Source organism: Phasianus colchicus, chromosome 1 (assembly GCF_987193195.1).
Source record: "Phasianus colchicus chromosome 1, bPhaCol1.hap1.1, whole genome shotgun sequence".
NCBI lineage: Eukaryota > Metazoa > Chordata > Aves > Galliformes > Phasianidae > Phasianus > Phasianus colchicus.
In genome coordinates, this window is record NC_143436.1 from 82787413 (window position 1) to 82814130 (window position 26718).

A 26718-nucleotide genomic window follows, 5' to 3' on the forward strand; every position below is an offset into this window, starting at 1 on the left:
GGGAACTCATGTATTTGTTCCAAAGGTTTCCTTGTAGTACAGCTGTATGCAAAAGGTTACCACCGCTGTTCACTACAGTCACACTGTACAAGGCAAATAGCCTTCCTTCCAAGGGCTTACCAGGTAGGAGGGCTTTGTTTTAAAACTGTGAGATCCAAGAATAGTGACAAAATGAAGGCTGTTTTCACACATTCTGCAAGGAAGAAAGTCTGGCGTAGACTTTGGGTCCATGCCTAAGAAAATGGTACTTCTACTCATTTTCTACAAGTGGAAGGATATCAAGCTGTTGGAGTGGGTCCAGAAGAGGTCCGTGAAGGTGATCATAGGGCTGGAGCACCTCCCTACGGGGACAGGCTGAGAGAGCTGGGGCTCTTCAGTCTGGAGAAGGCTCTGAGGGTCTTACAGCATTCTCTAGAGTGGCCTTTCAGTACCTGAAGGGGGCCTAGAGAAAAGCTGGAGAGGGACTTCTTATGAGGACATGTAGTGATGGAACAAAGGGAAATGGCTTTAAACTGGAATAGGGTAGATTCAGACTACATATTAGGAAGAAATTTTTTACTGTGAGCGTGGTGAGACACTGGAACAGGTTGCCCAGCAAGACTGTGGATGCCCCCTCCCGGGAGATGTTCAAGGCCGGGCTTGATGGGGCTTTGAGCAACCTGTTCTAGTGGGAGGAATTGAAACTAGATATTAAAGATCCCTTCCAACCCAAAGCATGCTATGATTTTGTTACAAAACAATTTTAGTTTAGCTCGTGGATGTGCGTATGAATGGGAAACTAATCCATGTGGCTCTAAAATCTCCTCTTAGCAGTGCTAATGGAAACAGACCTGACTTCAGGGATTTTCATAGAACTCCAGACTCAGGAGATTTTCACAGAATGGTTGGGTTGGAAGGGACCTTAAAGCCTATCCAAGCCTACCCCCTGCTGCGGGCAGAGCTGCCCCATCCAGCCTAGCTTTTGTGCATGGAGCACCCGCAGCTCTCTGGGCAGCCTGTGCCAGTGCCTCACTACTCTCTGAATTATTAATTTCCAAAGTCAAATCTGAACCTCCCCTCTTTTGGTTTCATACCCCTCGTCCCGTCACTACGTGCCCCTGTAAAGTCATCTCCCTTCTGCTTTTAAGAGCCCCTCAACCACTCCAGGCCGCCACGAGGTGTCCCGGTGTTTTCTCCACTTCAGGCTGAACAAGCCCAGCTCCCTCAGCCCTTCTTCACAGCAGAGGCAATTCAGAGGACTCCTGCCACGTAACATCTCATTCTCTAAACCTACGATCCGAGAAGAGCGGAAGCTCCCGCCTACCGACGGGTCCCAGCAGCACAGGCGCAACGATGCCCGCAGCCCTCACGGCTCCCAGGCGGCACTGCTGCAAAGCTGAGGGAAAGCTGGCAGGGTTCCTGCTTCCCAGCCACAAGCACCGTGCGGCGTCTGACCCCCGCTGATTAAGTTATGCCTTCCGAGATCGCAGCCGAACGCCAAGGCAAACAAGCGGATAAGGCCTGCGGCCCGCTACTCCGCGCTGCCTCACCAGCAGCCGCCCGACCGGCCGCTCTACCCAACGCGGGCTGCGGGAGGAAAAGGGGGGGGGATCTCTATGGCGGGAGGCTGCCGCTCTGCCCCCCACTCTCTATGGTCGGGAGGTGTGTGCGCGTACGTGTGTGCTGAGGGGCGTAACGGTGTCGGCCCGCCCCCCCCTCCCGGCCCGCGCCGCCGGGCTCGGAGAGGAGGGGGCGGGTAGCGGCAGTGCGCGTGCGCGCGGGGGGCGCCGGTGGCTGAGCGACCCGGGGAGGTGAGCGGCGGGGGTGGCGTGACGGGCCGGGCCGGGAGCTTTCGAGGGTCCGCAGTGCTCAGCGGGTGGGTGGTCCGCTCGGGGGGGGGCTGTGGCCAGGCGCGTAGCGGTGGCGCGTAGCGTGAGCGGGTCGGGCCCCGTAGCTTGGCGCTGCCCACGTGTACAAGAGGCAGCGGGCTCGTGAGTGGCACCGCGGGGGGCTGTGCCCGCTCTGACCGACCTTGCGAGCGGTCCTGCGGCTTGAAGGTGCCTGGTGCTGCTTTCTCCATCTCGCACCTGAAGAAGAGGCGAGCGGTGCGCCTCTCTGAAGCCTTCCCGCTGATGAGAAGCGAATGTCATTCATTGCTCCGGCCGTGGCTGTGGGGGCTCCAGGCAGCCATCCGAGGGGATGTGTGTAGCTTCCCGCCGTGGCCGTGCTCAGGAGGGGCAGCCCGGAGCCTTCCTGAGCAGCTAAGGAGGTTCCCGAGGGACGGGCTGTGTTTAGGAGACCTCGGTTTTCACTAGAGAGGATTAGAAAGAAGAGAGGTGTAATTTTGCTGCAGTTGAGATGGCTGAAGTTAAAAACAAACAAGGAAATGCAAGCTTCAGGATCCGTTTTCGTTCTTGAAATATTTATGCTTGTTTTTTGATGAGTAAGGTGGCTAGTTACAAGAAATATTTTCTCTAAAGGATTTATTTCTCTGCAACTCGGAGGCAATTACAAGCCTAGCAAGCCTTCTGCTGTTAATTGCAAACACTGATTGGATCTCGGCTGCCGGAAAGCGTGGCTGGTGGATTTTGTTTTGTTCACTTATCACTCTTCAACTTAGTGAGAATGTTTTCCCAAACCTCCTTTGTGCTGAGGTAGCTCACTTTTCTTCCAACGTGCTGTCAGTGCTTTTGAGAAGCATTTTCTTTAAGTAGAATAGGTCATGGTTTTGATTTACGTAGGTATTTCCTGGTTGTTTCTGTAACAGCTGTATTTCATTTTTACAAATACCTTTCTGCTTACTGGTAAGAAATTTGGTCCTTCAGCTTTAGAAGGTCTGGGTATTTCTCTTGCTCTCTGGTTTGAGTTCCCACATTATTCTTTTAAATAAAGTCAGAAGAAAAACTTGCAGCTGAGGAGTGCTTGATCTCTGGTTGCTATTATGTGATCCTGAATCTAGGTTGCACGAGAGCTTGAAGTTGGCTGGAAGGGGTGAAGTGTGTCTGAATGACCTCCTGCTTGATGCAGGTGTCCAGTTTGAAAAAACAAACTCAGAAAACAAATCAGCTGGCGTGCTTAGGCAGATAGGCCAGAAGTCACCCAGTGCTGTGTGGCTGGGCTGGCTGTTTCTGACTTCAGGAGCTGCTTGTTGGATGATCAGGGGACTGGAGCACCTCCCCTATGAGGACAAACTGAGGGAGCTGGGCTTGTTCAGCCTGGAGAAAAGAAGGCTGTGGGGTGACCTCATTGCAGCCTTTCAGTACCTAAAGGGAGCCTACAAACAGAAGGGGAGTCAATTCTTTGAAAGGGTAGATAACAGCAGGACGAGGGGAAATGGTTTCAAGTTGAGGGAGGGGAGATTTAGGTTGGATGTCAGAGAGAAGTTCTTTACAGAGAGAGTGGTGAGGTGCTGGAACAGGCTGCCCAGAGAGGTTGTGGATGCCCTGTCCCTGGAGGTGTTCAAGGCCAGGTTGGATGGGGTCCTGGGCAGCCTGGTCTAGTATTAAATGGGGAGGTTGGTGGCCCTGCCTGTGGCAGGGGGGTTGGAGATTCATGATCCTTGAGGTCCCTTCCAACCCGGGCCATTCTGTGATTCTGTGACCTCAAACAACACGTAGAGCTGTGGAAGAGAGCTTCCATCACACTTTTTCTTGTAGTTTCAAGTGTATTTAAGGGATTTATATTAGTGTCAGACATCTGCTTTTTTCTTTATACTTTTCCCATTCCAAGTGCTTTGGCATACCTGTATGTAATGTGCCTTACGGATATGGTGTCTTTTTTTCCCAATATATTTTTTTGCATATATGCAGTAATGCTGAGAGTAACAGCTTCTGGGTAGTACTTCTTTGTCTGGCAGTGAATTGATTAAGTTACCATGCATCCTAATTCAGATAATCCTTTTAAACTATTACAGTGGGGATTCTAAACGCATCCAATTTTAAATCGTAGCAGAATTCTAGGATCTGACATCACTCTGTAGCGCTAACCTTCTCTTCCCCTCTGCTGTACCTCAGTCTTGCAGCTGATTTTATTCATCAAGATGGGAGGATAAGAACTGCACAGTAATGAGGAAGTAAAAGGTTGGTACAGCCACATACTCCACTTCTGAGTTAAGTGTTGTTTCCCCACCCACAACTGACCTCCTCTTGTTCTTGGAAAGGGCTGGAGCCCTTCTGCTGCTTGTGTGATGAGGCAGCATCATTTCTCACTTTTAGCTCTCCATGCTCTCCGGCAAGATCAGATATGAGGGATGAGTGACTGACTGGAAAAGCAAATGGTATCCTGGGCTCCATCAGAAGAGGATGACCAGCAGGGACAGGGAGGTGTCCAGGTCTGGGGCCCCCCAATACAGAGCTGTTGGAGAGGGTCCAGAGAAGGGCCACGAAGATGATCAGGGGACTGGAGCACCTCCCCTATGAGGACAAACTGAGGGAGCTGGGCTTGTTCAGCCTGGAGAAAAGAAGGCTGCAGGGTGACCTCATTGCAGCCTTTCAGTACCTAAAGGGAGCCTACAAACAGGAGGGGAATCAACTCTTTGAAAGGGTAGATAACAGCAGGATGAGGGGAAATGGTTTTAAGTTGAGGGAGGGAAGATTTAGGATGTCAGGGGGAAGTTCTTTACAGAGAGAGTGGTGAGGTGCTGGAACAGGCTGCCCAGAGAGGTTGTGGATGCCCTGTCCCTGGAGGTGTTCAAGGCCAGTTGGATGGGCAGCCTGGTCAAGTATTAAATGGGGAGGTTGGTGGCCCCGCATGAGGCAATGGGGTTGGAGATTCATGATCCTTGAGGTCCCTTCCAGCCCTGGCCATTCTGTGATTCTGTGACTGGGTGGAATAGCAATGTGCTCTCTCTAACTGCCTGAAATTTTACTGGACCGCTTGTCCTGAAGGTGTGACAGTGTCTTGATTTATAGGAATACTGTTGTAAGGGTTTAGAATTACTCATGCAAGGAGTTGGAGTACAATGGCTTTTCATAACTTTAAAATAGAACTGCTGAAGCAGTTTTGAATTCTCTTGAATGCTGTCCTAGTTCACAACACTTCAGGAGGATGTGAATTAGAGCTCTTACATTGTATGTCTGAAACTTTATCTTCTATATAAGAGTCCTTCTGCAAATGGCTTGGAAATCTGTGTAGCTCTCAGTGGTTTTCTAACATGAAAGACATCCTGTATGTTTGATTGCTTAACAAAATCATACCAGGCATGCAGTTACTCCATAGCTCTCTTAGCACTAGGCACTGGCAATTTGTCATCATTGATGAGATAGGACTATAAAAGAGGAAAATGGGCAGCCTGGTCTGGTGGTTGGCAGCTCAGCACATAGGAGGGGGGTTGAAACTTGATAATCATTGTGGTCTTTTTCAACCCAGGCCATTCTGTGATTCTATGGATACTATGAAGCTTCATCTGGAATGTCTCTGCAGTTCTTATGCTTGCAGTACTTCTATGAGAAAGGATGATATTCAGCTTCAAGGTAGCCATTTATAATAACACGTACAGCTTTTAAGTTCTTGTTTTTTACAAGTTTTACAGAGAGATAGATTTATGATTCTCAGTTTACAAGCGTTAGACACGTCTGCATATCTTATTACAGCTTCTGTCCCATACTGCTTCCAGGAAGCCAGCAGCTGCCAGAAAGTAGGGGATTGCTGAGCTGAATCATATCTTTACCTTCCTGTTACGAGATCCCTATGTTAGCAGAGATCTGTTTTGGCATGTGCATTTTAAGAATATTCCACTGATGGTAGGGGAAAGGTGTTTTTAAGCCATGCTGTATTTTTAAAAAGATGTGTTTGTGGTAAGCAGTTATAGGGTAGGTGGTTATAAGTAGGTAGTTACAGGGTGTACCAGTTCTGATTTCTGTGTGCTTTGCTGCATCTCTTTGCACTCGGTCTGGGGTCAGTGGTTCAGTTGGAGTGGTGTAACAAAGGAAGCGATTCATAAGTGTGTTTCCTGGCATGGAGAAGTCAGATTGCGTTTTCTAGAGTAAAATCAGAGCTCATTATGTTTTAGGAAAGTGAAAACTGCACTGAAGTATTTGAATAGCACTGAATCACCTGGCCTGTGCTTAGCAGTAAGGGTGGGTCATTCACAGTAAAGGATTAGGCCATCTCAGAAATCTTGATGTGATGTTACAGGCACTGAGTATTTGCCAAGAACTTGGCCTCTCTTTTTTTAAGGAACCATAAAAAAAAAATTTGCTTCTCACTGGATCATTGAAACATTGGAAGCAACTGTATATCCACTTTATAATATTTAAGAAGAGGTAAAGAACTAAAGCAAGAACGATGCTGAAGCCGGGACGCCTATTGAGGCTAAATTCAATGGAAGTGTGAATTGACATTTCTTGTGCATCATTGAAATTGTTGCTTCAGGTTTGTCTGCCCGAAGATAGGTTGGTGTAGAGATGGCAGGACAGTTATGCCGTGTAGCTGTGACTATAGATGAACAGGCAAAAAAACCTCAGTTAACCTGAGGCAGATTGACTCAACTGATAAAACTGTACTAGTATAGCTGTATACCTGCTGTGGCTGGCTCTGACACAGATCTGTTGCTGGAGCAAAGGTGAGTTAGTCAGACACTCTGGGAAGACATTTAAGGAAGGGCAAAATGCTGCATGGCAGTTGTGAGAGAAAGGAATGAGGCAAGAGGCAGCAGTGGCAGTGAAGGAGTGAGAGGAGTTGTTCCAGCTGCCAGAGCAAAGATTGCCCTGCAGCATGTGGAGGAGGAGAGCCTGGTGGAGCTGTGGCTGTGTCCCAGCATCTGATGGAGAAGACCAGCCCCAAACACCACTACAACGTGTGAAGGATCCCACAGTGGAGCTGGTGGATGCTTCCTGAAGGAGCTGCAGCCTGTGGAGAGCTGTGCATAAGCAGATTCATCCTGAAGGCTGCTGTCCATGGGAAGAACCTAGCCAAGAACAGGAAAAAGTGTGAGGAAGGAGCAGCAGTGAGGAACTGCCACAGACTGATCACAGCCCTTCTCCCTGTGCTGCTGGTGGAGGGGAGCTGTAGGAGCTGGAATTGAAGGAGTGAAGTTGAGCCTTAGAAGAAGGGGATGTGGGGAAGATGTTTTTTTTTTTCTCATAGTTTCTCACCATTCTACTCTATTTTTAACTGGCAATAAATTAATTTTCTCTAAGTGAAGTCTGGTTTACCTGCTACATTACTTGGTAAGTGACCTTCCTGTCCTTATTTGACCCACAAGCTTTTCATATGTTAGTAATCAGAGCTTTCTGCAATAGTAGTAGAATGAGAACATGGAGAGAAGTCGGTGGGTGAGTAGCAATGTCAGGCGGGTGGACACTTTCAAGACTGCTTTCTTGAGTTCTGCTTTCTGTACCTTGTGGTGCCTGATCCCTTAATTCAAAGCCCTGATGAACTGAAATCATGTACAGTGTATCCATGGTAGTTGTGCTGGCCATTGGGGAACCTATCATGGTTGAACCCAAGGTGAAACTGCTATAACAAAATGAGGTATGTGGATGTTTGGATGTTTGCCTTTGTTTGCTGAAGTAATGAGGGCATTTAGCATTAACTTCTGTAGCTAACTTTTAGCATTCAGATACTTTCAGTTACAGGAAGCTAAACTAGCAGATGTTTTATGACACCGTGATCTTTGTTCCATTTTAGAGTGGGAATGTTTGAATTGATGAAATCATAAATTTCATGTATTCTGTTTTTTTCTGTATGTGTTTTCCTGACTATCAGAGAGTAAGAGATACCATAAGTAAAATGAAGTGCAGGTATTAGAAGCCTGTGTTGGCATATGCTATGTTTATTGCTGAAGCACCCTTTCACAGGCTGGATTTCAGGTATAACACTAGTGTGAGGAAGTTCATGGTCAGTTACCGTTTATAGTACCATTTTGGTACTCCTTTGTTAATCATTTGTTTGTTTATAATGATCCTCCTAAAGTAACTGTTCCCATTTAATAGAAAACTGCCTTCTGACCTTTGTTGTGGGAAGGCTTGTTGGAGGGTCACAGAAGAAGAGTGTTGGAAATACTGCTGGCCTCCTGATCTGGCAAACCCTTCATCTGTGTGTGTCAGTGGTGATGCAAAGAAAGTACAGTTTGGGGATTAGCTCTACACTCTGCTCTGTGGAGCAGAGAGGAAGGTGAGGCTGTAACAGCTGATAGTATTACTATATTACTTTAGTATTACTGCACTGCAATACTAAAAGTATATTTTCTATACTAGATGACTGAAACAAGATTTTCCCAAAAATTCTTGTGTAGTCCTAACAATAAATATTTGTGGCACAGAGAAGGGTTACTGGCAAAGCTGTTAAACGTGTACTTGATTGAAACAGGGTTGCACAAAGAGTGCATGCAGGTTTGGATTACGTTTGCCCTTTCTCTCCCCACCTCGAATGCAGTTAATCCCAGCTGTGTACCCAGTGTGACTTAAGCCTCATCAGTATGTTCTCTATGGGTGTGAGAAAGTCACACCCTCACACAGGGTGTGCAATTCCACTGAAGGAAGTGTTTGCCTGCTTGATGTATGGCTGCTGGGGAGCCCAGTGGCAGAACTTGTCCCAGCAACAGTGTGGAAAAGCATCACTTGGCCAACACAGCTCTAGTGCTGTGATGGTGAAGAGATGCCACTGTCACTTTTGCCCTATTGAATCTGCTAGAAGAGGATAATAAGAGGATAGGGTATGCCTGCTCATCTCCATGGGTATAATCAAAAGGACAGGCAGCTTGACCTGTCCAAGAAAGATAGCATCTCTGACTCCAAAAATCTCCAAATAAAACAGGTACCAGAAAGGCTCTGATAGAAATCATGGTGTGCTTTTAGGAGCAAAGGCTTGAGCCATAGTTTTTGATACGACTATTTTATTATGGTAGTTATTTATATTGCAGCACTGTTCCTGGCCTGCTGCTCAGTTCAGATGTGCCTGAGTACCCCCCCATACTGGTTCTGCCATGCCTTGGGGCCAGCAGAGAGGCTGCCTGCCTTCCCTTCCTGACATGTGAGTGGAGGGAGGGGCCTGTGGGGCAGCACTGTGGGGCCTCTGTACAGCCAGGGACAAGCTGGATGTGTTGGCTTTTTGTTTTTTAAAGTCATTCTGTGAGTTTTGAGCTCGCTCTTTCCTGCAGCATGTGAAAGGTAACAGAGGTCTCTTTATGGTGTGGGGTTTCCTGGCTGGAAAGCGCCTGCCTCTTGCTCAGGGCTCTCCATACTTCTAGCTGTGACTGCTCTACAGGAAGGAGAGATGTGGCAGCAGCTGAAACAGTGAGTGTTTAATGTGCTTGCTTCCTTTGGCTTGAAGTCTTGGAAAATGGATAACTGTGGAATAGGTGTTTGACTGAGGGCTGCGTGTGCAGTGGGGAAAAATAGCCCATGACTTTACCATTATTCAGAGCTGTCAGTGCTTCCTCAAGAAGAAGAGGAATAGGATTAAACAAGTACTGTATAAAAGAAGTGTTAAAATCTATTAGCTTAAAGCCAAACTGAAAAGCTCAGCTGCTAAAATGAAAGAGATGCCTGCGAAAGGAGCGGCTTTATGCTCTTAAAAACATGAGGACTTGATCTGTTTTGCATAGAGAAGCTGATGCTGTACATTGATTTTTCTAGCTTGTCAGCTGTAAAGGATTTAATTACTTCTCGGCAGTCTTGGGTAAGAAGGTTGCTCTGCTTACTCACTTCTGCTTTTAGCTTTGGCATTAGGATGACTGGGGATATAGTTATTTTCTTGGTGTCTGTCTAGCTCTGAGTGTGTCAGAGACCTTGTTCATTGTTCAGTCCTATTTGGAATCCTGGCTGATCTCTGATAACTGTGTTATTAGTTTATTTATTTATTTTTTTTAGTGGGCTTTGAAATGGGTGTTACTCTGAATGCTTTTTAACCTTGTGTCTTGCAGTGCTGTGCACCTGTAGTCAGCTGTAACGCTCTCAGCTAAGTTTGGTTCTGCTTCGCTGAAAGATGCTATTTCACAAGAGGAGAGTTGCACTTCAGGTTCCTCTGAAAGTTTCTGGGCTCCTTTAATGAAGGTCAGAGGTAGCTTTTTTTATTAAGGCTATCCCATTGATGGCTGTTACAGCTTTGGGCTTTCATACCACTTTCTCTGTACATGGCCTTTTAACACTGGACTAACTTTTTCTTACAAAAACCTCCTGTGTTCTCAAGGCTGGATTGGCTGCTGTACTCAGCAACCCAGGCACACCAGTCTATAAGGTTTGCTGGTGAAAGATTGCTTTTTCAAAGCAAGCACTATTTCAGTAAATAGAATCAAATGTGAAAAGCCCATAGTGCAAAATATAAAACAATATACACTGGAGAGGCAGTGATTAAATTTTACTTACATTTCTCTGAAGGACAATGTTTTATTACCCAACTTCTTGCTTGTCCTTTTATTTGAATTTACGGTCATCTGTGTCTCCAGTGGGTGTCATAAAAATGCTGTGTTTCTCAGTTACCTTTCCTTCTTGAGGATAGTGTTCTCTGCCAGTAAACTCAGCCATGTCTGTCTGCACCACTCTCATGTCTCGGGGAAAAAATGAACCCAAAACCTAGTTGTTGAAATAGTAATATAAGGAAGGGTGGCTAACTGGTTCACAGGTAGTTTTTCTGTATAAAATACAGTATCTCCGTGCTTGCCACACTTTGAAATGAATATGATGTCTCCACAGAAAACATCAGAATACCAACTTGTAAGTTTATGAAACGGGAACGGTGCCCTTCTGCATGTGTTGTGATGAGCTGAAGCTGACTAATTGTTTGTAATTGTGCATGCATATGTATGCCACTGCAGAAGTGCTCAAGTGTATTTTAAGCAAGAACAATGACTGGTTGATGCCATGGAGCACAGTAAGATGTGATTTTAGTTATCATACAGAGTAACTCACGTTGATACAGTACAGTTTGAATGTTGGTTAGGTATTGTGAATTTTCATAATGTCTGCTTGTGAAGGAAACTCATACAGCTGACAAAGAAAATTGGTACGTGTGAGCTTCCACCTAGCTGAATGGTAGAGGAGGAGGATAGAAATAAGCTTGGTGCATTACAGTTGGGGGTTTATTTTCATTTTTCATCTACATGCTATTCCTGGTATTGAAAAGAGTGGGGCTTCAGTAGAGTGTTCTGGCTGATGCTACTGATTGCCTCCTGATATTTTCTTTCCTTCCATCTTGATATTTTTTTTCCATAGTTTTTTTTTTTTTTTAGTCTATCTATTGGTAGAGTCACTTCTGCATGTTGATTTCAGTATCTGATTTGATATCCTTTTGAGCTCATGTTGGTCTAGAATGTATTTGGGTTGGTCATGGGAGGAGAACATCCTCCCTTGCAGACACGCTTTATGGGGTGATACTTTTGATTTACAGAAGTTACTGCCTTGGGAGTGTTCCAGCTACTAAATGGTGCACTGGAAAAGCGGGGTTGTGAAAGGCAGTAAATCAGCACCACCTGGAAACTTGCAGGCAGTGTTGAGATGAGCAAGATACAAAGTTTTGGTCAATAACTGTTGGCTTTGGAGTTCAGCATGCACTGTTGTCATGTCAGTCGTACTGCTTATCACTGATTTTCCCACATATAGTTGAGTACAAGCCAACTATATTACAAGTCCAGAGGTGGACAATCTTCCTTTTATTTCCACCCCTGTTGTTCCAGTGGTGACACACAGTGGCACAGGACAGCAGGGTAAGGAGCTGTTACTTCCACAGTCACTGCAGTGGTGCAGATTGAAATGATCAAGCTGAAATCAGAGTGAAGCTCCGGTTCAGAATCACTTCTGCCATGCAGCAGTCTGTCTCTGATGTGGCAGCTAATGAAAGCTAATGAGGAAATGATGATTGGGTGAAAGAAATGCACTGGTGTTTCAGTGAGCAGTGCTTGAAAACAAATGTTACTGTTTTTCTGCTCATTAGTCAGCCTTGAAACTGGAATTACTTAATGTGTGTGGATATAGTATTTCTGCTGTCACCTTTCAGAGCTTCATGGCTACAGCTTATTTTATTATAGCGCATCTGCCAGCAAGGCTTAGTAAGATATAGGAAGTAAATCTCATTACTGAAATAAAGTAAGTTCTTTGCAAGTCTCAGCATCTTTGTCTTCCATTCTTTTCCTGTAGTTTTCCTATTACTTTCATTCCAGTCAGCTGTTCCTTTCCTGTCTACTACTTTTTCCCTGTGGTGTTTGATATATAGTAGTTCTATCTGCAGCTCATTCTCTGGTTAGGGAGTATTTTCCCAAATATCTGTTAAATAAATTGATTGAGTCGAGGCTCTTAGGGAGCTTTTTAACCAATTTTAATCCATGTTTTGTTTGAGCCCTTAAAAAACTTTGTTTTTTTTTCCTTAACTGTAAAGCAGCAACTGCTTTCTTACTGATTTTTCCAGGCTGAAATGGAATATTGTGCTTGCTGGAAAACGAACACTCTCTTCTTCAGATGTGGTGGGGTACTCCCAAAATGTTACCTCTCAGCTTCGTAGAGGCAGAAGAAAAACAGTCAGACCTCCAGATCTACCACAGTGTTTGTTTGTTTTCAAGAGTCTATATTTGCAGGTTCCTGGCACTGTGATTATAGTAATCTTAGTGGAGGGAAGGGTCTGTTTTAGGCTTTGGCTTTCAAATGGTCTGAACTATCAGGGCAGAATAAGCGCTGTGTATTGAAAGGGTGCTTCAGGATCACTGGAGACACACACATTGGATTTGCAACAGTGGTGCTACCTCTCAGAATGTGTTGTACCCTGTGCCATAGATAGCAAAGGCACTGGGCAGGTATGAGAAGGAGAGGTGGGCTGCTGGGTGGGTTGGTGCTGAGCAACTCCTGTGTTCTCTGTCAGGGTCAGTGTCATCCAGAGCCTGGAGTGTGTTGCCAGAAAGCATGCTGCAGAATGTGGTGGGTTTCCTTTGAGGCTTTTGTTACGATTCTGAGTTACAACTAGTGTTTTCTGCCTGTGTTTTTAATAGTAGGCTACATTATGGCTGAATGCTGCTTGGCCCAAGGCTGTGGTGAAAGGAAGATTGATAGTTTGCTGGAGCAAGGTATGTTGGGGTAGCTGCTGCAGTGAATGCAGTGCTCTTCTAGGTATGTGTGGGACCTGTGCTAAGTAATCCTGTAGCAAGGATTCACTGAACAGCTCTGATGCAGAATGTATGATGCACAGAGAGAGGAGGTTTGCCGTTAAGTGTCTTGCCTCCTGGGCACTGCACTGTCTGTCAGTTCCCAGCAAACTGAGAAGCTCAGGCAATGTGTAGTGCAATTCATCTCATCCAAGTTTGGCTCCCATGTACATCTTGGACATTGGGTTTGAATTTTGGGCGCTTCTATGCGGACCCGGTGGTTGGACTTGATGATCCTTGTGGGTCCCTTCCAACTTGGGATATGCTGGGGTTCTGTGATCTGTGGAGATGAGCAAACTCTTCCAGAAAATATCAGAGTTAAACTAGTAGGAATATGTAGTATTACTGTATTCCTTCTGCCTGTGGTATATCTCTAGGGGTTCTTATGTATTCTGAGAGCTAGTGCAAGATAACCCTGTTTTTTTGTGCTACTGTTGTGATCCAGCCTGATTCATGTGCTTTGGCTTTCATCAGTGCCTTTGCTTCATTTATACTCAGTCTTTGTTCTTTTTACACATGGCAGTTTCCTCGTGTTTTCCGTATCAAGGTGCTCTTTTACTAAAATTTCGTTTTTTCTCTGCTGTGTTCCACTGGGTATAAGTATTAGCATTGTAACTTTATAGTAAGATGGCAATGAAAGCCTGTATAAAAACCAAGTTCTTAAAAAGGTGAGGAAGCAGAATAAAGATCCTCACAAATTTAGCAGAGTTAGATCCTCACAAATCAAACGCTGAAAAACCAAACCTTTCCCTTGAAAAGCAGGAGGATTTTCTTGTCTGGTTGCTTTCTTATTATAGGATGGCTTAGGTTGGAAGGAACCTTAAAGCCCATCCATATCTACCCCCTGCTGTTGGCAGGGCTGCCCTCCATCAGCTCAGGCTGCCCAGGGCCCCATCCAGCCTGGCCTTGAATGCCTCCAGGGATGAGGCACCCACAGCTCTTTGGGCAGCTGTGCCAGTACCACACTGCTCTCTGAGTAAAGAGTTTTCTCCTAACGTCTCACCTAAATTTCCCTTTTAGTTTAAAACCCTTCCCCCTTCACTACTAAAGGAGAAGGACATACGTGTTAAATTCTGGGTGAAGATGCAGAAAGAAAGTGATGCTCTCAGGCAGCAGATATGGAGGAAGGTTTTTTGGTGCTGATTAAGTATTTTGTTTTTCATGCTGCATTGTGTATGGCAGCGTAACACGGATGATATCTCTGAAGAATTTAACTGTTTTCTTCCAAAAGAGAGTGATCTTGTGTTTATTATTTTGGTGGTGGAAGATAGCTTTATTCATAGCCAGCAGCATCCCCTGCCTTGCAGCTGCTGTTAGTTTTGGTAAAAATAGAATAAAACCTATGTACTGCCAAGAACTGCACACAGACATAACATAGGGTAGCTGTAGCACTTTCTGATCTTAAAATAATAAACACACACAAACAAACAATAAAAACCAGACAGAGTAGGAGTGGGGAGCAGCACAGATGGGTGATTTATCTGAGGTCATGCAGCTGGTTGTGGCTGAGCTTGGACCAAAGCTCAGTTTTTAATCACTTTGTACTTATTTGCTGTTCCTTCCATATTTTGGTGCTTTCATATTTGGCTTGTATTTCTGATATCACTCCCTGTCTTGACATAAGCTCTTTTCATGAAGTTCAAAGGTACAACAATGGAAGGCAATAGAAATTAACACTCCTCTTTTTTTTTTTTCCTTCTCTTTGGTTCAGGTTAAGTCATGTTTTCTGATACTCAAAGAACAATCAGCACTGCAATTCCATGAATCACAGAACCACAAGAAGCACAGCTGCCCTCCCTACTTCAGCTTCCCTTCTTTACTGTAACCTTCCTGGGACCTTTGGCTTCTTCCCTACTGAGTGCACAGCAGGGGACCCACTGTGGGATTTGGGGGAGGAAGTATTTTGCTGATCAGGGGAGCAATGGCCTTAAGCTTGTATGTATTTCACTTCTTCAGTAAGTTCAAAGTGCTCCTGCTTGTCACTTTGTGTTTGATGGTGCTATGGGCTGCGTTCAGTTACTTTGTGGATTCTGGACAGACAATTCCTAAACTTAAGAGTGTGGGGGAGCATTTTGGAAAAATCATCAGCCTGGAAGAGGAAGAGGACAGTCAGAAGGAAGAAAAGATGAAGTTAACTGAAGAAGTTCCTGCAACAAAGCCACCTCAGGGTCCCTGTCCAGCTCTGTCTCCATACCTGCGTAAGTGACGTGGATTTCCTCTCCCTTCTAACAAGTTACATCCTCTTTGGTATGGTCTGCTTGCTTTCCTATTAGCTGTTTTACAGCTAAAACAGCCAGTAAGCAGCTGTTTAACAACATGCTTTTCTGTGGAACAAATACAACCATACCAGTTACAGTAAGTGCTTTTGGGTGGGTGGCTCGTGGCACTGAGTGACTGTGCTGTGTCTGGCTGGGCTGGCTGCTACTATGGTGCTGAGCATTGCATTTGCAGCCAGAATGGCACTGAAAACACTTCTGGCTAGTGCTGAGCAGTGCTAAAACAACCTGGTCTAGTACTAAATGGGGAGTTTGGTGGCCCTGCCTGTGGCGGGGGGTTGAAGATTCATGATCTTTGAGGTCTCTTCCAACCCAGGCCATTCTGTGATTCTTGATTGCATCCCTTTTCCTACAAAGGCAGCAAGCAGCAGGCCAAGGGTGGGTGAGACCTTGGGAGAGGACACAGCCAGCAAGGATATATCATGCAGCTGAGGTTATGAAGTGTGGAGATGTACAGGGCATTGCTCTTTTCTGTGGGAGAATGTCAGAATATAGCTTTTAGCATAAGGAATCTTGATCAAATAGGCACTTTTAGCCTGAAGGGATTGGAAACCCAGCTGTGTGAGCCATGTTAATGCTGATAACTCACAGCACTACAGCCCTTTTGTGCACTGATAGTATTTATCTCCGTCATCGCCTGGCACGTGTTCTAAGCAAACCTCTCTATCCTATTGCTCTAATGATAAGATGAAGGAGAGGATGTTCCTGCTTGCAAGTTAGATTTGATATTTTCTGGAGCGATGCTGAGAGAGTACAAAGACAATGGATGATGCAGTAAAAATACTGCAACAACCTAATATCTATGTATTAGGCATTACTCTGGGCTGCTGAGCAGCTATTTAAAAGTGTGCAGACAGTTCTCTTCACTGCTTACAGCTGTGCAGTGCTGCAGCTCTGCAGAACTGGAGTGGAGCTTACCTACTTCTTTCAGTGCTTTGCTGAGTCTGGAGGGGCTCATTACAAGAGAAGTGATGATAATTTAATTTGGTTACAGAGAGCCTTTGTATGTTTTCTTATATATTTGTAGTATTAAGCCTGTGATACTTTTGTTCATGCTTTAAGTAGCTTTAAGACTTCTCAAAAGCACAGTCCTGTGTCTCTTTCCACTTTGCTCTTCTCCTCTGCTTTGTCCTGGTGGCTGTTTCTGGCCAGTTCTCCTGCAGCAGGATGAAACCTGTCTTGGTATTTATGTATGCTTTTTAATCACTACTGTCATCAGTTTAACTAAACACTCAATACAGTCTCTTTCTTCTGCTCATGTAATATTTTTTTGTACTATCTCTTGGACAGCCAGGGAAACTGTGGCTTAAATCTGGGTTTCTTACGCTGTTTATAGAGTATAGAGACTGGACTATAGCCACAACCAGAAACAAATTAGGAAAGCTTATTGTACTTTTCCTACAGGAGGTGCCAGCAAACTGACCTTCAGTCCATCTCTCACACTAGAAGAAGTACAAAAGGAGAACCCTCAGGTGGCCGAGGGCCGATATCACCCTGCAGAGTGTTCAGCATTGCAGCGTGTGGCCATCCTCATCCCACACCGCAACCGTGAGAGGCATCTGTTGTACCTCCTGGAGCACCTGCACCCATTCCTGCAGAGGCAGCAGCTGGAATATGGCATCTACGTTATCCACCAGGTGGGGCAGCTTTGCAGAGGGTGGGAGGGATGTCTTTACTTGGTGATGCTTAGAGCTGAGTGCTGCCACTTCCACCATCTAGCACCACTCCTGAGCCTGCTTGGCATGCTTCTGCTTGTTGACAGACACAGTGGCAGCTTGCAGCCATTGCTTGTAGCATCACAGAATCTCAGCTGCTGTTAAAAAAGCAGGGAAATATTAAGAAGCAGTGTCTAGCTAGTGTTCATTTCTTAGTCTAAGCTTACTGTTTCAGTTAGTATTCAAGGTAAGCATCTTGCAGTACTGGTCCAACTGTCATGCATGCAGCTAGGCTGATGTGCTTTCTGTCTTTAAACCCAGAGCTGTTTGTATCTAGTTCTTCTCTCCCATCTGCTTACTGGTTGTCATGGTTAGCAAGCAGCACATATCATGCAGTTGTACTTCTGTTTCAAACTAAACACACCAGTTACTACTTATATGTGCTTTGCTTGTGGGAAGAAACAGTCATGGCAGAGTGTTCAGTTCCTGAAAGACTGAGTAATTTCCTATTTAGTATTCTTTTAAGCTTTGCAGAGTCAGTGGCTAAAATCTGAGCGTACAGACTTGTGTCAAATGGACTTTTGTTTACGTGCTTATGTTCTCATCACATTAGCTAAAAGCAATACAGATTTCTCTTTTGTAATGTGTTGTTGTCTTCTTGATTTCTTTTTAACTGTATTTAGTATCTACTTTGATTCTAAACAGATTTTGCAGGCAGCAGGAAACAAAAGAGAGGGGAGGGATAAATTAATATAGTTTACCTTCTTCTCTATTTAAAGAGGATGGACTCAAGTCCATTCCAGGTGAAAGCTTATGTTTTTGCTTGATGGTATGGCAGGATCTACTTTTAGTAGGAATTTACTTAATTCCTTAATTATTTAGAGTTGTCATGTGGCTGCCTTTAGAGTGGAAGTGAGTTTTTTTCTGCATTAGTGCATACTGCAGTTGTACCAAGAGTGGCTACAGTTCACAAGAAGTGTGGAAAACAATTAGGAGAAAGGGCATACTTTCTTCATTTATTAAAATTGTAGAATCATAGAATATCCTGAGTTGGAAGGGACCTGTAAGGATCGTCAAGTTCAACTCCTGAATCACTTCAGCAATTAGCAAGGCTGGGTGGGGAGATGTTAAGCTGGATGAGGATACTGCGCTTGTCTTGGAGCAGACATGCAGTAAGGCCTCAAGAGTCCTCCTGGGTCACTGCTTGGTGGCACACGTCACCTATCATACAGTGCTACAGATGTCCTTCCACACACATCCCATTGGCCAGCAGCTGGTGGATCCAGCAGCTCTGGCCTCATGATCCTCCAGAGCCTTGCTCCCCTTGAACCTACCACCAGGCAAGCAGCATACATGAGGTTGAAGGCAGGCTGTTATCATGTTAGCAGAAAGTAATAGAAAAGTCTGAAGCTTTTGTCTGATGCGAGCAGCAATGCTGAGTCTAGACTTACTCTATCAGAGCTTTACTTGGATGAGTGTTGTCTCTTGCTTGTCTTTCACTGTGGGTAGGCACACCCCAATGCTGGAAGGTGAGTCTAGCCAAAACACTCTTTTATGGCAAATCTGTTTTTACCCTCTGTGATGTCTTTAGTTGCTTTACGTATCTTATGGGAAAGAAACAGATAAAACCAGGATTTAACTATGAAATAAACAGAGCTTGGTTCGGAGAAATAAAAGGACCATCACTTATTCTACTTTTCTCCAAATGTTACTTGTAACACTTCAGAAATTATATTTTGCTGTACAAGCCTCCATACATGAAGGAGCGTGGTACTGAAAATAACATAAGTTGTAATCTCAAAAGTGTGAGTGATATCCTTTGCAAAGTAAGTTTGTCACTTAATCAGAATTCTTCTGTTGAAAGTAAGTAGGAGAATGTAGCAGACGAGAGTAGGCTTTGCTATGTGTTTAGCATATGGTCAGCACTGAAATGGCCTCTCCTGGAAGGCTGTCTCACTGTTGTTTGACTGCCTTTATGCAGGAGGGGCTGTGGTGGCTGACTGTGCTGGTGACCAAGACACAACCAACCAGTGGTAGATGTTGCTGCTGAACTAGTCTGGATTTGATGCACAAGGGAAGTTCTCTGTATGTACTATACCAGTCATCTGAATTGTTCTGTTGCTCACTCAGTGATCTATGATTCCATTATTAGGAGAAAGTGTTCTGATAGGTTTCTTTTTACTCTTCTGCTCTTGAAACTACTCAGGACTTTGACATCATAGATTTTGGAATTAGTTGCATCTTTGAAAGTACATTTTTTTTCCCTGACTCAAAATGGAGGCAACTGATGATCCCTCTCTCAATTTCTCAGCACAGGGTGTATTTCCCAAAGTGGGTGTTATGGCGAGCCATAAAGCTCATAATTTACCTTTGTGCAAGGAGAAAATGGCTGTTGGTAATGGTGAGCAAATTGCCTTTGTAACAAAGTGTTACTTACTAGAATGTTAAAACGCACTTTATATGCAACTGCTTTTCCCTGCAACTAACCTTCCTTCAGTTTGGGGAGGTGAGCTTCTGTTTTCAGTGGAACCTCTTTCTGTCCAGATGGCTTCTAGCAAAGGAGCCCTCTCTCTCAAAAGTTACTTTTTGACTTTTCTAAGAATACATCAAGTTGCCAATGATAGAAAATGACTGGCCTCTTGTTTTCTAAGAATGCATAGCTTTTGATTCTGAGTGCCAACTGAGAGTCGCAGAATCATTAAGGTTGGAGAAAACCTCTAAGGTCATCTTGTCCAACCATCAGCCCATCCCCACCATGCCTGCTAAACTGTGTCCCACAGTGTCACATCTACATGTTTGTTGATTATCTCCAGGGATGGGGACTCCATCACTTCTCTGAGCAACCTGTTCCAATGCCTCACCACTGTTTCAGAGGCAACTTAACACCGAGTTCTCAGGTGTATGAAGTGTTCTATAGACAGATTAGTCTGTACAGTCCAGAAAAAAAAAAAATAGCAATATAAGCAGCCCTGTTGTTTTAGAATCAGTGGGGTCGTGGTCAGCTTACAAAACTGCCATGTGAATATATTGAATGTATGTACCTAAAAGGTGAAAAATGATATTTTTGAAAAGTGAAGATGCACTGCTTTGCTGCATAAGCAAATGATGAAGATTAGTAAAAGTGAAGCTCTGTGCTAGGAGGAGTCCCTGTGCAGCATAATAATTAGGTTAAAGGCTGGAGTTAAAAAAAAAAAAAAAAGGAAGAGACCCACATTTTATTTCCCATTCTGCCACCTACTGTGTAGCTTAAGGAAATACAGAACTTCTTAGAACTTCTTAAGCACTGCTATTATCTAAATTAAGGGGACAAGCATGAATCACCTGTATTGAGTGCTCTGACATGTATAAACCAATAACTATGGGATTAATTTTTTTTAAGCTTCCAAAAGTCTTAGTAACACAGCTGCATGAATTGTTTACAGATAACCCCTGCTATGTAGCTTAGTGGAGTAAGAGGGCAGGAGCAGCAATAGGGATTGCATTGGGCAACACGCATACTTCTGATGGCACCATAGCTGCAGACTTTCCTGTCCTTACCCATGTAGAGGCTTAAGAAAGGCTTTGCATCACTGGCTCTGATGCTGTATCTAATGTTATAGAGTTGTTCTTTGTACAGTTATTGATCCAAAGACTGTGGAGCACAAATGTGCTTGTCAACTGTGTGATTAGAAGAAAAGCCTGGGAACAGTTCTGATTAACACATTTTCTTGTTGACACATTTTTCAGAGTTTTTTTTCTGTTCCTCTCCACAGGCTGGCAGCACCAAATTTAATCGAGCTAAACTGCTGAATGTGGGATACTTAGAAGCTCTAAAAGAAGAGAACTGGGACTGTTTCATTTTCCATGATGTGGATCTGGTGCCAGAGAATGACTTCAATATTTACATGTGTGACAGACAACCAAAGCACCTTGTAGTTGGCCGGAACAGTACTGGATACAGGTAAGAAACCATGAAAAGAAGAACGATCTGAAAGTGCCAGGTTTCTGATAATGTCCCTCTTCTTGTCAAGCTGTGTACTTGAGGGCTTCCTTCTATCTTACACCATGTTTCTGGTGGTAATGCTCCACCTCTCTGGAGCACTTTGTAACAGAAGATCTTCACACAGATATCTCTGAAGTTGGCCCTCTGATCACACATAAGAATGGTCATTCTGGTTTCCGGGGGTGTTGTGAGAGGAAAGCAACAAACCACAGACCTTATGTCTAAGCTAGAAATCACATTCTCTTGGTTCTGTGGCTTGACAGTATGATCTTAGGATTGCGCTAATAAAAATTGCCACTTAACCTTTTGTTGTTGGAGAGGTAAGTTCTGATACTGAGATCTGCACAAGGATGAGAATCTACTGAGCAATAGGGTTGTCATTTAATTGGCTGCCTGTACAGCATCTAATACAGCACTGTTCTGGTTTTAAATTGATTTCTTAAATGCTACTGTGATGTAAATAATTAAAATCAAAAAGTCAAGTTCAGCTCACCTTAGAGGGAAAAAAGGCTCCTGATCTTGGTGAATTTAATGACTAGAGTGGTTTCATTCATTGAATGGCTTTCTTTCAAGATTAACCTCTTATGTTATGTCAGTCTAAATATTAATTAGAAGTGGGTTTTACAAAAGCTGACTGCAAGCGCTTTGAAGTAAAGGTCTGCTTCACCTCTGTGTTTCGTTTACTGAATGCGTGAGAAAGGAGAACTTGTACATTCTGTCTCTACGGAATAATACTCGCTTTCCAGTTGGATGTCAGTCACTAGTGGTGTATGTACCCTGAGGCCAAGATGGGGAATGATACTGCTTGATATCTTCATCGTTGGCCTGGACAGTGGGGCAAAAAGCACCCTCAGCAAGTTCAAAGAAGATACAAAGCTTGGAGGGGTAGTCAGTACACCACAGGGATCTCAAAAAGTTCAGCAAAGGGGAATGTGAAGTCCTGCACCCGAGGAGGAAGCACATGCTGGAGACTGTCTGGAAAGCAGCTTTGTGCCCACCAGTACCTCCTCCCAGGTCCATTTCTGCAAAGTTGAACATCAGCCAGTGCTGTGTCCTTGTGGCAATGACAGCAGATAGCAATGCGGGCTGTTAAGGGGGGGGTATCCTCCACAGGTATATAAAAATGATATAATAAAGATGTGGACTACAAGAGTGAGACCAGAGAAGGGCCATGAAGAAAATTAAGGAACTGGAGCATCTGACAAGTAGAGACAGAGTTGGTGCTGTGGCAGCTCAGGAGAGATCCTGCCGGTATATTTAAACATGTGGTTCTCAGCAACTTACCCTGTAGGAAGCTGCTTTAGTGATGGGAGTAGAAGTCAGCCAGCCTCTGAGAAAAAAAGTCTGTCTTTTTTTGTTTTTAACAGATTCATAGTAAACCAGAAATAGTGCTAAGCACTGTTCCTTTGCCAGTGCTGCCACAGTTTGTTCATCTATTTAGATTCATGTACATTTAGGAATCAAAGTGCAATCTGCAGCTACTTGCACAACTCCTCTGAGGCTGGCAGTGGCAATTTAGCAGAAGTTGTCTTGTAATGCTTATCGTAATGACCAAGAAAGTGGAGGGTGTCATAAAAAAAAGTAATTATTAAAATGGGGTAAGATAAACATGGTATGTAATTACCTTTTTAAAGTAGATACAGTTCCCTGGACAAGGACAGTAGAAATTGAACACTGAGAGTTGAGCTCTGTGACATTCAGGTTGTAAAGCAACTTGCACTGTACCTCACCTTGGAACTGCTCTTGCCTTGAGCTGAATTCTCGTAGCATGTGCTCTGTTTTCATTTAAAGGATCCAAGATTGAGCTCTAAGGTAGTCAGTGGCTTGCTGTCGTTACTTCAAAGAAGCAGCTCTTGTTCCATCTGCTATATTGCTTTGCTCTGTTCCTTTCCTACTTACCAGGGTCCTTGAGGAGCAGAGCCTTTTTGATTAGGAAGGGGAGGTGTATAAGGAAACTGTTTAAATAGGAAAGCTTCATTCTTTCAGTTGGAGAGCTCTTCTGGCCTGAAGCGAATATTATCTTTTTGTGAAAAGTGTAAGAGAACAGGAACTACATCATGGACTCGTGCATTGTGAACTCTGTGAAAGACAGGTCTAGATCAAGAGGTTTTATGTGGTATTTTCATTGTTGGTGTAACTCAACCTTTTAATTCTTCATTTTCTCTTCCTGTGTACTTCTAGGTTACGTTACCAGGGATATTTTGGAGGTGTAACAGCTCTAACAAGAGACCAGTTTTCCAAGGTGAATGGATTCTCTAACAACTATTGGGGTTGGGGTGGAGAAGATGACGACCTTCGAATCAGGTAAAAAGAAGGCTAGATGGAAATGGGTGTGAGAAGGGGAGGAGCTGGGTTCAAAAAATAAATAAAAGCTTAGAGACTTCAACCTAGACTTCAAAGGTGAAATGCTACAGAATTCTTGAACTCTGAAACAGTATTGCTGTATGGAGATTTGGAGTAGTTTTGTGTATGTCTTCCTCTTCAAAAAGATTAGGCAAATCTACAACCTGAGAGAATTGCTGGTATGTTTTTGTTCATTGATTTTTGTTTTTTGTTTCAGCCGCAGAGCATTTTTATTCCACTTTGGAAATTGGCTGTAACCAAAATAAGATTCAGAGTCTGGAATAGTGTTTGCTTGAGATACAAATGTACTAAGATCCACTCCTTTTGCAAGAGAGTGGGAGTTCTTGGGTTTTGGCTTTTTTATTTTTTAAATTCACTCATTGACTACCCTAACTTTATCTGAGCAGAGCTTAGTTTGTGGGTGGTATTGACTGTAGTTAAGACAGTGAATAATTTGCATTTTAGAAAGACTCTGCATATATCCACGTACCTTTTGCTCTTACAAACTGTCAGTTTGTAACTTGGATATACTCTGTCATCCTTACATGTTTACCCTTTTCAATTGTTTAAATATGCAGAACATTTTGGAGGTGTAGAAGTCATACTCCTGGTGATGTTAAATAATTATACTGATTAAATCAAGTGTGTTTAAAGTTAGGAACTTCCAATGAAAGTTTTTGTTACTTAAGCAGAACAGTCAGCTGTGTCTCAAGAAATCTAAGAGCTTTACTTGGTGACATGGATTTCTGTTCTGTCTCTGTAACAACTCCCTTCTTACCCCCTAGTCTCTACCTAGAGGCACCTACTTCTCTGTGACAGCTCAGAGGCTGGCTTTTTTAGTGGCAGGGGATGGTTAGTAACATCTTACTCCCTAGCTTTTTGAGTTAATGAGCAAACAAACATGCTGGTATTCTTTGTGTGTATATTACAGAACTAGGTGTGCGGTAGACGGGTGGAGCTTGGAGGTGTTTGCAAGTGCTTGTAGTCAAAAGTGATGTTCGCTTGTGCTGGCACCTGACAGTTTCCTGGATGTTGTGGTCTTTGTTATGGAAACCAAATTCTATGACACTGTGCACTGCAGTTGGTCTTAGCTCATGTCTTTCTCCCTGGGTAGGTCTTGGACTGTGCTGCCTGCAGTGTTTGTAATGGTAGTGAATGGGAAGCTTCCTTTCTCAGCAGGTCGTAGTACAGATCATTGTAGCCTACCTCTGCAAAGGCAGCAGATGGCAGCAGCCCCTGCAGTATTTTCAAGAACTGAGGGCTGCAGTGCTGCTACTTTCTACTGATTAGTTTTTATGCTAAATGCTGTGCTTTCTTCCTAGCTCCTCCCTACAGCGAGCATCAGAAAGATTTTCACATCTCTTGTTTTTGATAATTTACTACTACAGTTTTGGAAAGCTACAGGCCTTGCTTCTTCAGTCTTGGTTTCTTGCTGCTGCTCTCTCAGCTTCTGGTATGACTGTCAAAGACCTGGGCTATTCCTTAATTCCCTTTCTGCTGCTAACAGAGCAAAATTGTTGGGCTCCACAGATAATGTTTAAGGCCAAAATTTCAAATCAGGTGCCTGATGCCAGACACTAAAATACATGCATGCAAGTTAACATTTCTGGCCCCTGTTTTCATAAAGAGGTTACTCACATGAAGAAAAAAAAGTACAAAATTGCAGAGCTGTTTGCAAACCACAGAAAAACAAGTTCCTTTCCTCTTTTTAGTGGAGATCTATGTGTAGGGGCTTTATTACATTAGTTGAAACAAACATGTTGCAAAACATGCAGTGTTTGTACAGACCTCCTAGGTTAATGCATGGAAGTAAAACTAGACCAGGCGATACTAATTTAAATGGATTCTGTTGTAAAATATATTTAAAGCAACCTCTACATGATCTCTGCTGTAATAGCTATGTGTTTCTCTTCAAAAAACAAGGGTATGTCAACCTCCTGGACCTGTTGTACAAAAACCCAACTCTCTGAGCTCTATTTGTGCAGTAAAAGAGAGTGTGGAAGACAATGATGATTGTGTCTACAGTTCTATAAGCTCGCTTCCATGGCACCTAACAATTGAAGTCTCAGTGTCATTTCTTAAGAGCTGGCTTATAGATGGTATCTTGCATATGGCACAACTGTTTCTTGCAGGGTTGAGATGCAGAAGATGCGAGTGATGAGGCCATCTGCTGATGTAGCCAGGTACACTATGATCTTCCACAACCGTGACCATGGCAATGAGGAGAACAGAGAGAGGTAAGAGCAGTGTTCCACCTTACGCTGTCTTGGTAGGAGCCAGGCAGCTGGTGGCCCAGGTCTTTGTTCTAGGTAAAATGGGAATCTTGTGATACCACACTCTGGAAAACATGACCGTGACACCACATGCTGGCAGCTGTTCTGTGCACGAGATCTGCCTGTAGTTGAGGGTTACAGTCACATGGCTATGATTTTTAGAATATCATTTCAGAGATTAATTGGCTTAAACCACCCCTCCCTATGCTGTGCTGAAGGAATGTTTCCCTCTGTCCATGCTGAGGATAAAAAAAGCATGAATTTACATTCCCCGTAGATGCAAAATGGCTATAGCTCTATCTAAGATTATTGGACACGAGAGAGAGCTTAGAACTCCTCTTATGGAGTTTGGTTTTGTGCTGCTGTAACAATTTCCTCCTCTGCTCTGTCCTCAGGATGAAGCTTCTGCGCCAGGTATCTAGAACATGGAAAACGGATGGGTTGAATTCCTGTTCCTATAGACTTCTGTCAGTGGAACATAACCCTTTATACATCAACATTACAGTAGATTTCAGCATGCAGTCAAAGATCTCAAAGGGGTGAGCACCACACAGGTTTTAGGAAGTGGCAGCAGATATTGTTTGTGGTTGGTGGTACAGCAGATGACTTGCAGCACACTTGAAGCTTGAAGGAGTACTCCAGCAGCACAGAAGAATGTTTTTCTGCATAGCATCTAATTGGTCACCAGAGAAGCTCATCTTCTGAGGATTGGAGAGGTGGAACTGACCCATGGGCAGGTCCTGGTGTTCTTCTATGCACTTTCTGCTGAGATGTAAGCTTCCTTGTTTGGGCTGGTCCAGTAGAAGGACTTAAATATTTTTTTTCAGGAGACTTAAAGCTATTCCTAAACTTCCAGTTTGAAGTAGGGAGGTGACACTACCAAGACTTTAAAAGGAGGAGGCCAGTCTTTTCCCCTTAAAAGCACAAGAATTTTTTACCATCTATAAACTTGTTGAGAAAAGCTCATTTATTCCAGCCTAAAGAAAAACTGCTTTTGGGGTAGAAACAGCAATAATGAAAATAGGGGAGAAATGTTAAAGATCCCTCAATAAAATATAATCTGCTTAATTCAAAAGGCATCTGTCTCTTGTAAGCTCAGCTCACCATGTAGGAGGAGTACTCAAGTGTCATACAACAAAAT

General features: G+C 43.9%; 1 protein-coding gene across 7 annotated transcripts; it reads left to right on the forward strand.

Annotated features, from left to right (window-relative positions):
* Window positions 1-1289: 1289 nt before the first annotated feature.
* B4GALT4 (beta-1,4-galactosyltransferase 4) lies at window positions 1290-26652 on the forward strand. Of its 7 annotated transcripts, none has more exons than XM_090150425.1 (8): window positions 1290-1641; window positions 3993-4058; window positions 14760-15246; window positions 16729-16961; window positions 20732-20919; window positions 23143-23265; window positions 25437-25541; window positions 25973-26652. In XM_090150425.1, the coding sequence occupies exons 3-8, from the start codon at window positions 14970-14972 to the stop codon at window positions 26118-26120; spliced, it is 1074 nt and encodes a 357-aa protein (XP_090006551.1). In that variant the 5' UTR covers window positions 1290-1641; window positions 3993-4058; window positions 14760-14969; the 3' UTR covers window positions 26121-26652. The 7 variants fall into 7 exon arrangements, with proteins under 7 accessions (XP_090006551.1, XP_031469040.1, XP_031469036.1 ...); XM_031613177.2 differs by lacking the exons at window positions 1290-1641; window positions 3993-4058 and adding exons at window positions 1681-1790; window positions 9845-9974; XM_090150421.1 differs by lacking the exon at window positions 1290-1641 and adding an exon at window positions 1693-1790.
* Window positions 26653-26718: the final 66 nt, after the last annotated feature.

Excerpts from the sequence above, each read along its gene's own strand:
- B4GALT4 (XM_090150425.1), top strand. The coding sequence starts at position 14,970 with ATGGCCTTAAGCTTGTATGTATTTCACTTCTTCAGTAAGTTCAAAGTG. Across the intron at positions 20,920-23,142 it reads CGGAACAGTACTGGATACAG|GTTACGTTACCAGGGATATT; the intron begins GTAAGAAACCAT and ends GTGTACTTCTAG. Across the intron at positions 25,542-25,972 it reads AATGAGGAGAACAGAGAGAG|GATGAAGCTTCTGCGCCAGG; the intron begins GTAAGAGCAGTG and ends CTCTGTCCTCAG.